This window comes from Polyodon spathula, chromosome 3 (genome assembly GCF_017654505.1).
Source record: "Polyodon spathula isolate WHYD16114869_AA chromosome 3, ASM1765450v1, whole genome shotgun sequence".
NCBI lineage: Eukaryota > Metazoa > Chordata > Actinopteri > Acipenseriformes > Polyodontidae > Polyodon > Polyodon spathula.
The window spans coordinates 57,637,564-57,652,904 of record NC_054536.1 but is presented as its reverse complement, the minus strand read 5'-3'; the positions used below and the strand labels follow the sequence as shown (position 1 = coordinate 57,652,904).

The 15,341-nt window shown below is 35.7% G+C and overlaps 1 protein-coding gene across 1 annotated transcript in view; it reads left to right on the top strand.

Annotated features, from left to right (window-relative positions):
- Nucleotides 1-15,341, top strand: part of LOC121313233 (serine/threonine-protein kinase 3-like) — a 132,553-nt gene that overhangs the window by 18,071 nt on the left and 99,141 nt on the right. Inside the window, exons 5-6 of the mRNA XM_041245562.1 lie at nucleotides 4,181-4,345; nucleotides 5,659-5,826. Coding sequence (XP_041101496.1) covers nucleotides 4,181-4,345; nucleotides 5,659-5,826 — 333 coding nt within the window. The remainder of the gene's footprint in view (nucleotides 1-4,180; nucleotides 4,346-5,658; nucleotides 5,827-15,341) is intronic.

Genomic DNA, 15,341 nt, shown 5'->3' with positions numbered 1-15,341 from the left:
CTACACCAATGAAGCGCCAGATCGACCGAGAGTTAGAAAAACTACTTGGAGGCAATTTCTAAATCCCTTCCTTTTCTTAATATCTGCCCTTACTGTGGAACCACAACAGTTGGCCACCAGTCCTGTTTAATTTTGACGTTTTAATTCGCCACTTATCCATTTAATTTTTTTTTCAGTAATACGCTGTACCTTATGCTTTGGTCTTCTGTTTTTCAGTTGTTATTAATTGTATTTTTCGGTGCTTATTTTTGGCTATTTTCGAGTTTTATGTAAAAAAAAAAAAATTTTCAGGGATTTCGTTTTTGATCTACCGTATCAAATTAGTGTTTTCAGTTACTTTCCGAAATGCTTGAGCGTTTTTGTTCTGTTAAAATATGTATAGTAGTAACTCGACAGTAAGTATATACTTGTACCTTCTTGCCTTTGCTGTCTTACACAGTGAAATCCCTATGGTCACGGGCACATTCTTCTGCGGTTTTTGTGTGTAGGCATTTTTGTACATTTTGCCACACTTCTGTTTTAAATCATCCGTATCTTAACTGTAATACAGCTTTAAATCCCGCTAACAAGCCTCCATTCGTGATTATAATCTCGTTTTAAATCTCGCAAGTGGAGTCTCCAATAGAAATGTAGGAATGTTCTGTCACTCAGTAGTTAAGGTGGGTTTAAAGTATTCAGAACAAATCAATGATAGGTACAAGTCAGGGAGGCGGAATTTTGCCCAGGAGCACTGGGAAGTGTATTTATTATTATTTTTGTAGTAGGTTTTATTTTTTAATGGAAAAGAGGTAAAGTAAATGTGAATTGATTAACCATTTCCACAGTGTTTCCGATGTTTTCCAGTGTTTATTGGCAATCCACAGATTTTTTATTTTTTTTTGTATCGGGTAGTGTTTTATCGGAAACATTCTTGGAGTATAAAAGGGTTAAGCATAGGATGATTCCTGTCATTACCAATAAGTCAATATGGGGAAAAACTAAAGAGCTATCTGAAGACCTTAGGCAGACCTTATTTATTGTCATAACTGGAGAAGGATACAAGAAGATTTCCAAGCATTTGTGTATCCCTATTTCAACTATTGTTTCTATTATAAAGAAGTACAAGACTCATTTTACTATCACAAGGCTCCCTCAGTTTGGAAGAAAGAGGGTTCTTTCACCAAGAGCAAGTAGGAGTCCCGCATAAAAGATTCATTTTCAAACTGAATGCAGTAGGGATTCAAGGAAATGCATGCACATGGATTAGGGAGTGGTTAACATGTAGAAAACAGAAAGTACTGATTAGAATAGAAACCTCAAAATGGAGCGAGTTAACCAGTGGAGTACCACAGGGATCAGTATTAAACCCTCTGCTCTTCCTAATCTACATTAATGACTTAGATTCTGGTATAGTAAACACAATTGTTAAATTTGCAGACGACACAAAAATAGGAGTGGCAAACACCGGTGCATCAGCAAATGTCATTCACAGTGATCTAGACAGCATTCAGAACTGGGCAGACACATGGCAAATGACATTTAATAGAGAAAATTGTAAGGTACTGCATGCAGACAATAAAAATGTGCATTATAAATATCATGGGAGATACTGAAATTGAAGAAGGAATCTATGAAAAAGACCTAAGAGTTTATGTTGATTCAGAAATGTCTTCATCTAGATAATGTGGGGAAGCTATAAAAGAAGGCCAACAAGATTCTTGGATATATAGTGAAGTGTTGAATTTAAATCAAGAGAAGTAATGTTAAAACTTTACAATGCATTAGTAAGACCTTATGTAGAATATTATGTTCAGTTCTGGTCACCTCGCTACAAAAAGGATATTGCTGCTCTAGAAAGAGTGCAAAGAAGAGCAACCAGAAGTATTCCAGGTTTAAGGCACATCATATGCATACAGGCTTAAAGAATTGAATCTATTCAGTCTTGAACAAAGAAGAATACGTGGTGATCTAGTTCAGCATTCAAACCCAGGACCTCCAGCACTGAAGCATAGAACCAATACCACTGTAAAAAAGTGCCGTCTCCCTTGGAGGAGCTGGTATCGGGCTTGCATCCCACCTCTGCGTGTGAGACACCCCTGCCTGTGGGATCGTTACAATATAAAGTATGAGAACAGCTGCCACGGGCACAGCGTTCTGGCTTGGCGGGCACAGCTTTAAGGACCACTGGTCTACATTCTTAAAATCCAATGTTATGTACGCTGTTTGTTAGGGTTCGAAGGTTCGTTCGCTAGCCATGGATTAGAAGATTGTTTTAAACCTTCGAAGGTTCATCAGATGGGTTCACTCACTGTGTGTGTGTGTATGTGTGTGTGTTTTTTCTTCCTATTAACAGAAGCTGTTTAACAATGTGTGAATACTATAAATCACACATTAAATGTCACTTGCATGTAAAATTTGATCTTTTGATTTGTATAATGCATATTGCTTAAACAAAAGTTGTTAATAAAATCCGCTACCACATCGGTATACATTATGTACAGTTGGAGCAGGGTAATGTATCCAAAGCAGTGGGCTCGTACCTCTAGTGGTTGTAGTGCTTCAGTAAAATATGTATGAATATCTAGTGTGCAAGACTGTGTAAGAGAAGTGCTGTGGTAGAATATGTTTGAAACATATAAAATATACAATAACACAAATCATTTTAATTTCGAAAACTGAGCACCGTCTCCCACTCCCCCCCTCCAGCTTGTATTATCCAGAAGCAAACCTTTAATTTCTTCATTCTCCATCTCGACAGCAAAGCGTTGTATAGCATAAGCTGTATTGAAAGAAATGTCTTGAAACCCCTCTGCTGTTTGGGCATTTAACAAAAAAATCCCAGACAACCAAAAAAAAGTTGAATGCAAACTGCGCAAGCAAATCATGGAAGCATAACCAGTCTATGGGGTCACTTGACAAGCGTAATTTCTTCTTCTTCAGTGACCGATAACCTTCTTGGAATGGTGACTGTTAAATAATGTTTTATTCCATTTATATGGATTACCTGTAAAATAACCCAGAAGTTATGCAAATGAGTAACATTGAAGGTTAGAACCTTTCACTGGTAAATGTGTTCCAAACCTTCGAAGGTCAGAATGTACCCTTCGTTGCAGCCCTACTGTTTGTTGTGCATACTATTTTGTTCTCATCAAATTATAAATCCCAAATATATATGTACGTGTGTAGGAAGTTACACAAAATGGAGGGTGGTTACATATTTACTATATGTCACACTGTATAACTCTCTTAAGGTTATACACAAGCCTTAAGGTTATACACAAGCCATTATACACAAGCCATTAAGCCAACAGACTCTAGGTCTATATGGAGGAATCTGGCTGTATTTCAAACTAACATTTTACATGTGTGTATATATACACTGGTAAGTTGTATTTACACAGCTCAACCAAGCTAAGCACACCAAGTAGTCTTCCAGCTTGTGCGTTTTCTGAAAGTATAGCTCCAACTTACAAAATAGGGGGAAAAAAAAAACCCACTGAAATATAAAATTGCTGGCCTTAAAGTACAGTTCTGAAATTATTTTAGTCTTGCCATTCGCTTTATTTTATGTGCAACAGAATCCATATGGCGAAGTGTAGATGGTGTTCTTGTCATCAGATTGTCTAGTTAAAGTATTTCTGTTGAGAGAGGGCTTCACTTTCCAAACTGTTCTTTGCTCAAACACTTTGACTCATAAGCCTCCCAGGTTTTGTCTTTGTCTAGACTGTTCCAGTACTTTTGACATTTTATGAACCATGCTTTCCACCAGTGTGTTTTTACTAATTTATGTGCTGTTTCTAGATATGAGCAAGCTCTAACTTCCAGGCATGCATAAGTTCTTTTTAGGTGTTTTCACCTGTAGCTTCAAGTGAAGTAATCTCGTTCTTCTAGTTGACCACACTAGTCAAATTGCCAAAGCCATTTTACGATTTCAACCTCTGTCAGCATGCAGCCTAATCCAAACCAACATTAAGGACGTAAGATGGCAACAAGTGCATTTTGTTGTTTTCCTTTCTCACTGAATTCTCATTAAATTTAATTTCAAAACAACAAATTGTTCTACTGTACAATGAAGAATAAGCAAAATATTCACTGTGTTGTTGTTGTTGTTTGTTATTAAATATGTTTGTCTTTTGGAGAAATCACGGCAACAAAATATCAAGAAGAAAGGATTTATGGATCTGACTTCTTTGTTTTTCAGCTTACAGAAGATGAGATAGCAACCATTCTGAAGTCAACACTTAAAGGACTAGAGTATCTTCATTTTATGAGGAAAATTCACAGAGACATCAAAGCTGGAAATATTCTTCTGAATACAGAGGGACATGCAAAACTAGCTGACTTTGGTGTTGCTGGGCAGCTAACAGTAAGTGCTATTATCATGTTTGTTTATTTCTAATAGGCTGAAATGGATTCATTGGAGTTGATTAGTAGTTGGCATTAAACACTATTGCCACTAAAAGGCAAAAAAAAAGCGAGACACCAAATGTTTATGCTGTTTTCTAAACACCTGTTGGTGTACAACACAAAAGCACATCCCTTTACTGTCCAAAAGTTCAAAAGACTCGGGTCCCTGTAGCAGTGCGGTAGGAAAGCCCTGCTGTATAAATATATTTATTTATTTATGTTTAGAACGGGGTCTTCCCCTCCGCCCCTGTGTATGATCTGTGTATTTGTATTTATGACGGCACAGCAGTGTCAGTGTTCGTTTTATGATTTATTGTATTTATATATGACGGCGAGAGCCGTATGTTTTGTTTATTTGAATGTGTTCTGGCAGAGGCGAGGTTGACAGCTCGTCTTCTGCCAGTAGTTAATAAACTCGTGCAGATTGTGGCCGAGGGGGTAATAGAATAATCACTAGCTAGTTAAACCCTTTGGCAACGGTATAAAAGCCTGGATCTCTCAGCACTCGGGGTGGGTGTTCGAGAGGAGGAATGAGAGCAAGCAAGGAAAGAGAAAATAAATTTAAAAATGAAACGTATAGTTTCAGTGAAGGCGATTGCCTAGCCTGACCTGGGTTTTGTTATTATTTTGTGTTCATGAATTTGTTTTGCTTAAATCTTTTATTTTGCTCTGAGCAGTGTTTTTGTGTTTTAAATCTTTTATTTATTTATTTATTTTTAAAGTAAACGGCGCACGGCGCACCTTTTGCCCTGCAGTACTGTGTCTTTGTTTTTGTTCCTGCATTCTGGCATGATGTCACCACACACCATCCTGTCACAGTGCCACTTAAGTCTTCACAACAGAGAATTTTGCTGCTGGGGGTGCCACTGTTTTGCTTAAGGACAAGGTTTTCATTAAAGGTCAAGATCTAGAGCTAATTTGCCACATTTACAGTGTATCTGTTCATGCTGTCAAGCCAAACGCCTCTATTCACCCTTCGAACCAGAGATACCAAAGTAGCAACTGAACCTTAAAGGCAGAAGCCCAGCCCTGGAAGCCTCTGACTAAACTTGTCGGGAGTCTGATTGGTAGGGGTCGCCGAGGCATTATGATGTTAACTATCCCCTAATGGTTTTCTACCCTGACCCGGGCGAGGGTAAATCACTAACGCAACACCCCCAAGATTCGAACCATGCGGCATCATTCATTTTGCGCTTCAAGCAGTGGTGTTTTTACCTTGTGAGCCACTGAATGTTGGACTTTGAATTAATGTGACTTTCTCATTGTTTGTAGGACACAATGGCTAAACGTAATACTGTCATTGGCACCCCATTCTGGATGGCACCAGAAGTTATTCAAGAAATTGGATATAACTGCGTGGCCGACATCTGGTCGTTAGGCATTACTTCAATAGAAATGGCTGAAGGCAAGCCACCGTATGCTGATATTCATCCAATGAGGGTACGTTATAGGTTTAACATTTGCATATTAACCCTTTTTGTCCTGCTGTTCTTTCACATGGCCTGAAGGAAGCATGCTACCTGTTTTTATAAATGCTAATTATTATTTTCAAAATATGCTGTTTTACATGTTAATCCCTACATCTGATTTAATTCTTATCTTTCAAAAAGTTTTTATTGCACTTAGAGAAATTGCATGCGAAAGTAGGCAGAGAAGTTCTAACTGTGGCATGGCTGTATTCATTGCTTTTTTCCCCTCCTCTACACGCACAAAGCAATACTACGTGTATTCAGTTGTGTAGTTGATGAATTTTGATAGTAACATTTGTACATGTTTTAAAGTTTTTACTTTATTTTTTTATTGCTTTTAGCTAGTTTTAAACATAAGCCATCTGTATTGAACTGTTTTATAGACAGGCCATGCACTTTGTGCATTAAACTCAGAGCTTTTATATATTTAAAATATTTGTACACGATAGATGGGCTTGTGAAACACAACATCCCATTGATTGGCCACCCCTAGGCAGTAGTACTGTGCAATAGTAAATTGATAATGTAGATGACCATATCTGCTGTGCTGGCCGCTTTACTTTTTAAACTTGGAAGCTGGCTTATTATAATAATAATAATAATAATAATAATAATAATAATAATAGTCATCAACTTCTAGTTTTTACTGTGCAAGCTGACAAGCTTATCTGTATTCCCATGAAAGATGTTTTACAGTGTTAAGACCTATGGCTGGGGATTAATACAATAATACACAAGATGTGAAAATGTTTTTGCTGGCAGGGAGCATATACTGAAATCAAAGAGGAAGAAGAATAACTTGTATAAATGTGCACTGACATGTTATATATCTCCTTGAGTTCTTGCTGTAATGACTGTTGATTAATTATATAAAATGAGGGACTGCAGTAGTACTTTGGGAAGTTCAATTAATTACATTAAACATGCTTGATTACTTTGGATTTTTGGTTCTCTGTTTTTTACTGTTTCAGCAGGTAATTTTACCTTTTTGAAATAATATAGGCTGACTAAAGTATGGGGCATCTGGGATTCATTAAAAGGACATGACTAGATAGAGGGTAATAGGGCTGTGTGTGCTCATCATCCAGAGACAAAATATAATTTTAGTCTGTCATATAACTACAGTATCTCTAGCATTACAATAGTTGGCTTATTTTTCTTTCATTCTTGTTTACTAAACCATCAAAAATTAGATTTTATTAGAACATTTGATTTATTATTGATCCCGGCAGGATTTGTATAAATAGTTTATCGTTTTAATGTGTAAAATTACAGGAATGAATACCAGTCACTTCTCTTAATTTGTATTAGTAAGTTCTTACAGTGGTTTACAACAAATACACAGATTTCAACTTTTTTTTTCTTTCTTTCTCAGTTACTTGATCTGACTTCATAGGCTTCCTGGACACATGTGAATGCTTTCCTATTTTGTTTTAGTTGTGATATGCAGTTGATATGGGTAGTCATGAAAGCCAGAGTAAATGTAGTTGTTTTTTCTGGAAACAGAGCTAACTTTGCGGTTCTTATTTAACTCTACGTTTTGTTACTTGGTATGCACGTTGGAATAATCTGGTGCGCCATTTTGCTGTAGGCCTGTTGGCATGTCCACAAAGGCAGTGCACTGCCAGTAGGTTGTTTCCTAGTCGGCTACTCTTACACTTTATTGGAAGAATAACATGACTTTCCTTACAAGTGTTTAGGAAGGCAGGAAATAGCAGATTCAATGCAAACAAGATTAGCTTCCCCTCTGCCACCACATAGCCAGCTGTTCTTCCAGGTTTATCAGGAATTTCACTGGTGGCGAGGACAATTGAAAATTTAACATTTCTGGTGCTATTTACCGCAAAATGGCTTTTGCCACCTGTTCTTTTTTTTTTTTTTTTTGCTGGCTGATGGCATTTCAGATAGTTGGTAATTGGGTAAAGGATAAATTTTAAGGTTTTCAAAATTGAAAAAAAAATAAATCTATGTTTTAAAACACCATAACTAAGCTTGCAAGCTTGCATTGGATTTTGTAGGGTCTTAACTTTTTGAACATACAGTTGTCCGTGCCAGATTCAATTCATTTTCACATTTTTGCAGGATGTAGTTAATTGGTGGTCTAAAAATGTCACGTGGTGTGATGACAACATTTTCTTTAAAAAAAATGGTGGTTGGGAAACTAAAAACATGTAACTATCAAATCTGTATTTTATCTGTTGCCTTGGCCAAAACACTTTTTTTTACATTTTTGAAAGTCATATATATGAGACTTGTGGTCTACCAGTAATCATTTTTCCCATAGCTGGTCAGTTTTATTTTTGTTAGTTGAGTTTTTAATTAAGAAAATCAGCTATTTGAATAGCTTTGTATTATTCACTTTTCCTTGATATTGTGCACATTTACTGATTTTAAAGCATTTATACATTATATTTTTCATACCAATTTTAAACATCACACCGTAGGACTTTGATGACTCATCATGGGACGCTAAACATAAGTTTGAATGATTGATGCAACAAATGAGGAGATACAAGATAGGCAATGGGAAACATTTTGAAACAAAATACACCTTTTTTAAATTTTTTAATATATATATATATATATATATATATATATATATATATATATATATATATATATATATATATATATATATATATAAATGAGAAAAACATGCTACAAGATCATGTGATGGTGTGATAAAGGTGAAGAGTCTGGCTCTCAGATATGACTGACATCTTGATCTTTCTTTTTGATTTCCTCCAACTAACCCTCATCTCTTTCTGTATAGCTTCATTGAGGTCCTTGATGGAGAATACCTGTACTTCTCCCCTAGCTGCCTTTGCTTGGTAGCTGAGGAAATAAGACAGTAGTGTTGGTACTGAGGGGATGGTCATCAATCATTTCTATCTTGCCAGCACCCTTCTGAAACCTTGTCATCATTATAAATCACATGGATAAATAATCCACGCATGGCTATGCAAAGGAGGTACCAGTAGTGGAAAATGGGAGAGTTTCTGCAGTACAAAGATTAATGGCACACTAAATCGAATGGTAACAATGAGAGCAGTTACAATCAGAAGGGGCCACACAATAATTACCTACACTGGTGAGGGGTAGAGATTAAATATTAGGCTTATGATGCAGAAATAAAAAAATGAGAATACTCCTTTGGCTCTGGCTGTGTCTGATGAACTTTCCATAATATACCTCATTCGTCTTCCTGCCAGCAAAGCCCCTCTTTTAGCAGGCTCCTCTTTTATTGCTCTTTGCTTGGTACTTTGCTATTCTCTTTGCTTGTGGGCGTCTGGAAGCAAATGTAATAAATAAAGGTTAAGAGATGTTATAGAAAAATATGTACATCATTATCAGTTGTGGTAGAACATTTTCAAGCAAAGCATTAGCTATATGTGAAAATATGAATAATTTATCACGTAAAATCCTGCCGTGATTCTTGGTAAATTGTGTATACTATCTTTTATAGATTGCCTCTTATGAGGCTAAAAACTCATAAATAAAAGTTTGTTTCCTATGGTGTGATAACTCGGTCCTATGGAGCGATGCACACATTGTTGGATTATAGGATATTTTTTTCACATTGTAGGATTTCTATCTTATTCCAAACTGGCACTTATAAACCCATGTATATCATCTCATGCTCTTGAATCTATTGACATGTATTTGTTTTCATTGTAAGATATAAGCAGTTTATTGATTGTTTGTTAATAAATTCCTTTTCTATGTGTCACACCGAAGGACATACAAAATGTACATGTCCTACAGAGAGGCATATGATTTAAGAGCTATTTCTGAGACTAATTTACCCTGATGCATATGCTGGGGGCCCTCCAAAGGCCTGTTTTCTTCCCAATGTCAAAAATTAAGTGTTATCGTCTCCAAAAATGTCTGAATTTCCTTGTAGGTTCATTATCACATCGTTGGTCATTGATTTTGGTGACTTTTTTTTTAAGATAATACTTTTGTAAATACGAATTTGTGAGCACTGTCTTGTAGTAGCACAGGATATCTCTGTAGAATTAGTTTAGGAGCCTTTTGTAGCATTTTTGAAGCATACAAGATTAACTTATTCAGAGATTTTATTGCTACACACCATTGGGGACAGTCACAGCACATTTTTACTGTTAAGTGAGAAAAGTCAAACATGAAATAATCCATCTGTACTAAAAATGAAGGTGTAAGTTAGTCCATAGCAAGTAGTTTTATGGAATGGATACTTACATTTTTCAGCATTTCATCGAGAATCACTTATTTTGCAAGGACATGAAAATGGTATTAACCCAATTACATATGTTTTACTTATTGTCGTGTATTTTTCAGCTCCTATTAAGCCTCATTTAGATTTGGAGTCATGGTATACAGGCTATTTGTGACTAACTGATGTGTGAATTCACAACTAAAATAATTTATACTGAAGGATGTTCATCAGAAAAATAGGGTTTGGCTGACTGGTCAGTTTGCAAATGTGGTGTGCACAGATCTTCTACCATAATGAAACATTAAAAGCCACATGGCCATTGGAACCTATTTGTAGAAACCTGCATACTGTTATAATTTCAGAGTGTGTAGGTCTCGCACTCAGATTGTCAACGACAAAGCATTCTCAGTGTGTAAACCACAACAGGTTCTGTATAAACAGATTAAGTGTATTAAAAACATGTTTTTATCGTATTTTTATGTAGATTTAATGACTTATAGTTAGGACTTATGGTTTTCAGTTTTAACTGATAAACACCCCTACGCAAAAAAAAAAAAAAAAAAAAAAAAAAAAAAAAATTGGTGTATATCCAAAAAAAACACTGGAAATGGTTACTCGATTCATGTTGACTTTTCCTGTGGAAACAATAAATAAAATAATCTACAAAAAAAAAAAACAAACAAAAAAAACATTTTCCCAATGCAGTTGGGGCAATGTCCCTCCTTTCTGACGTGTATCTCTCAATGATTCATTCTGAATACTTTAAACCCGCCCCAACTACTGAGTGGCAGCAAAGGAAAGAAGGTACAATTGAAGTGCGCAAGTACTGTCGAGTTACTATACATATCGTGACAGAAAAAAACAAACAAAACAAAATAAAGCCTTTTTATGTTTAGTAGTTCATTTAAATACAGCGTTTTGGCTGTGCAGATATTTGATATGATGTGCTTGAATAAAAACTTTTGAGTTGTATCTGACAATTTGTCTTTTAATTTTATCACTGATGATTAAAATGTTATCGTGATAATGACTGCCGTTGACAATTGTATAACCGTGTTTGTGACTGCAGTGGCTGTTTATAGTAATCCAATAATCCAATTTTGTACGGTCTTTCTGCTGGAGATTACGTGAGATTGTCAGAAAACGCGATCTTGACTGCTGAAGTGAGCCACAAGCACGACTCCTGCTTTTACAGCTATTTTTATCATGAGAAAGCGATTGACCCTGCTGTTAGTCGCGCTGCCAAAATGACGTCCGTTTGCTGTTTCACAATTGTATTCATGTGACAATATCACAGTTGATTTTCATGTGCATGTAAACTAAGCCATTGTTTGAGACTCGACTTTGCTTTGCTCGCGGACCTCACAGCTAATAGTGTGCGAGAAATGCACTTTCAACTTGATTAGGAGTACTCCCTGAATACATACAGGATTCATTAGTATTTACTGTAGAAGCTGCGCAGAAATATGTATGTATTTAAACTAAAACAAAAACCTAAAAAGTGTTTTCTTTGTATAATGGAATGAAAAAGTATACATTTATATTTGTCTTGATATAGTTTAAATGTATTGGTGCTTGTTACCTGACTTATTTTATGACTTGCTCATCTGACATACATACGTTCTGTTGCTCATACTGAACTGTTTCATGTACTCGACAGAAATGTACCATTTGATTAGCATTCCAAGTACAGCAGGGAGAATCTAACGATGTTTGTTTTTAACGGTGATATATAGGAAGCACTAATATGGTTGGTTGATTGGGATACTTTGAGGTGGCTTAATATATATATTCTTGAAAACCTGCATTGTGGCTGAAACGCCAAATGCCAATGCCTGGAGTGTCAATAGATGTTAACAGATCAGAGCAGAGGAGGGGCAATGAGGACAAATATTGAAGTAACACTAAATCTTCCTTGAAATTACATTTTCTCTGCGAAAAATCTTTAGTTTCCAAAATTCATCTAGCCTACAACTTGAAGTACCGGTATTTTACTGTGTGGTGTGTTTTTTTTTTTAATATTTGATATTTTATTGTGTTTCATTTTTCACTAAAAAATATCGCTGCTGATCTGACCACATGAAGAGTTTAAAAAATGTCTGGCAGCTTGATTTTATCTTCTGGGTAATTGTAGACTTTTTGAAAAACTGCCTACAATAAATGGATTACAGATTGCTGAATATTTTCTTTTTAGTTGAACAATCTTATTCAGAAATAAAACGTACCAAATGTGTTGCTCTTCACAATACATTCCACCTGCCAAAATACACAGTCTTTGTTTTCTTAACCTTGATCAGTGATCTGTGCAGTGTGTAAGTAACATGAAAAGGAACTTTTGAGCAGATTGCCTGCTACCTCTTTACTGAAGAATGACATTGACTTGTGCTGCAGAGAACATTTGGGGAATACAACATAAAGAAAAAGGACGCCTGAAAATCGGGCTGTAATATTCAGGTTCTTGAGTTTCACATTACAAACTTTTTTTTGGGGAGGTGGGGGGGGAATCAGCATACTCTGAAATATTTAATTTAGGAGGACCTTCCAAAAGCTATAGTCCTAAAAAGTGTCTCATTTGAAATGCATATTGCAAAAAAACAACAAAAAAAAACAACAACCCTACAGACACCTATCGTATTTGTTTAAACCTGCCGTATTGCCATCAATTTTATCGCACTATCAAACAAAAGCCTTGGGATACCGGGACATGGTTTACAGGCAGGGTTTGTAATAATGTAAGTGCCTCAGAGGCTTAATTCACAGCCTGCTCTCTGCTGTGTCTACCCATTAGGAAAGCATAGTGTTTCGGCTTTGTCATTGACTTGTGTGATAAATGGACAGGTAGGGGTTGCACAGGTCCTGTGGTGAAAAAAAAAAGAAATTGGGTAAACTAACCTTTATGGAAGGCAATAAGCATGTGCAGAGATGCTTTTACAGTAGATTGCATGCATTTCTGTTGTAGTGGTCTTACAGAATTTTGTGTTAAAAAGTTAATCAGAGGAGATGCTGCCCATCATTAATTGCACAGAGTTGCAACATAAATTGGAATATGCCTTGGCTTTAACCCTTGTATAGCCAGGATTTGCTATCACAATAGAGCAGGTATGAGTAATTAGTAAGTAAACTCAGTTTATCCGTGTTTTACCCTTGATTACACTACCGCACATGTCTGTACTTTAGCTGAATTCCGAGCCCTAAGTCTGGTACTGTGACTTTGTATTGAGCAAAAAGTAATTGTGAATCGGCCCTCCAGTACTAATACCTAAGAATAGACTAAATAAAACAAGTCCTTTCCAGATCCTAATTATGCTGATCTGTGTGTTGTCTACCAACAATAAATGCTACAGGGTGAAGGAAGACAGAAGTTGAGATTTTCCGCACAGTTCATGCAACCACAAGCTAATGACCCAACGTCAGGCTTTGATGAGCATTAGCCAGAAAAAGTGCTGCTGCTTGGTTTTCAGCATAGGTTCAGAACTGGGCAAGTAGTGTTTGGGAGATACAAAGAGTAAAAGGACAAACTGTAAGCAAAGACTGGAAGATCCAATTACCTTGATTAGTGGAAGTCTTTCTGATTGCGTTCAGTTCCAGCCTGCTTGCATGTGGTTAGTTGGTTGTCAGTTCTCAAAATAGTAGACTAGTAGCACACTGTATTTATTTTATTTTATTTTATGTTTTTTTGGTAAAAGTAAAAACACCAGTAGCCAGCAACTTAAGACCCTTGTATGAGGTATATGGGATGCATTATTTCTTAAAAAATAAATAAATAAAAAATAAAATAAAATAAGTGTTAATGACGATTTGGCGTCAATTGCTTTGAGAATCTAGCTCTTTGTGTCTTGTACTAAGTGGAATAAAAATAGGCATAGATGTATATATGTTAATGTTTGATTAATTTAGTGGTCTACTGTTTTAGCTCGACACTTATTACCGGTACCGAAGGGATAAAAACTATTAAAGACTAATGAATAACTTAACACTGTTGTTTCATGTGACTGATCTACTTTTTTTTTAAACTGGTTATTGATGAAATTGAGACCCGGCCTAGTACATATGTAAAGGTATTATTTTTTTATCCAAATTTGGCTTTTGAAGAGCATATTTGCAGTGTTACTAAGGTGTCTTTTTTCCACCTGATGAATATTGCTCACATTTGCCCTTGTTTTATTCGCCCTGTGATATGAAAAGTAAAATAATATATATATATAACAGGCAGCATAAACAGTTATTTTTTTATATATTTTAATACAAGTAACCCAAAGTACTGTACAAGTTCAGAAAAATAAAACAACTTGCAATATGTTATGCAATCAATGCAAACAGCACTATTCTCTGGTAAAGCATGATATGAAAAGTAAAATAATGTACATTATATAACAGCCGGCATAATCAAAGTTATTGTAATACAGTACAATTAAACATAAAAGTAAAACAGGTGTGTACAGTACCTTAATATAGATCTTGTGAGTACAATGGAGCAAAAAAAAAAATTTGATGGAACTATGCACAATATTTTTCCTATTGTGAGCTGATAAACAACTTTAAAAACAAACAAACAACAACAAAAAAAAAACCTGATACCGATTTGCCTCCGTGAAGGCACGTAGAGGCTCGAGTATTACAGATTCACTTTGCCATTTTCTGTGACTTTCCTTCCGGCTTTTCCCGCAATCATGCAGTTGCTATGTGCTCTACGTCACTGCTATTATTGAAACACAATTTTTTATTTATTTAAATTTTTTTAAACACTTGAAAGTTGTTTGCATTATGCAATTATCTGAATTAAAATGCAATTCACAATGGACTTAGGGACCGCGCAGCCTTATGCAATTAAGCAAATTAAGCATTTAGCAAATTATGATAAGCATTTAACCATACAATTACAGAAAATGATGACCAGGTAAGATACCTTAATTCGCTAAAATTATTTATATATATATATATTCATATATAATATATATCTATTATATTATATATATATATATATATATAGATCACGAAAAAGTGTAACACACACAGTCACGGAGTTACAAAGTTCGTAAATGGAGGTGTGACAATTCCCCCTTTTTCAAAAATAACTCTTTTTTTGATATTTCTTTTATGTTTTGACTTTTCTAGTATTAACCTATTCAGGAGGTGGGGAGTCGGAAGCACCTTTGGCAGCAATTACAGCTGTGAGTCTGTTGGGATAGGTCTTTACCAACTTTGCACACCTAGATTTGGCAATATTTGACTATTCTTCTTTACAAAACTGTTCAAGCTCTGTCAAGTTCCTTGGGGAGCGTTGAAGG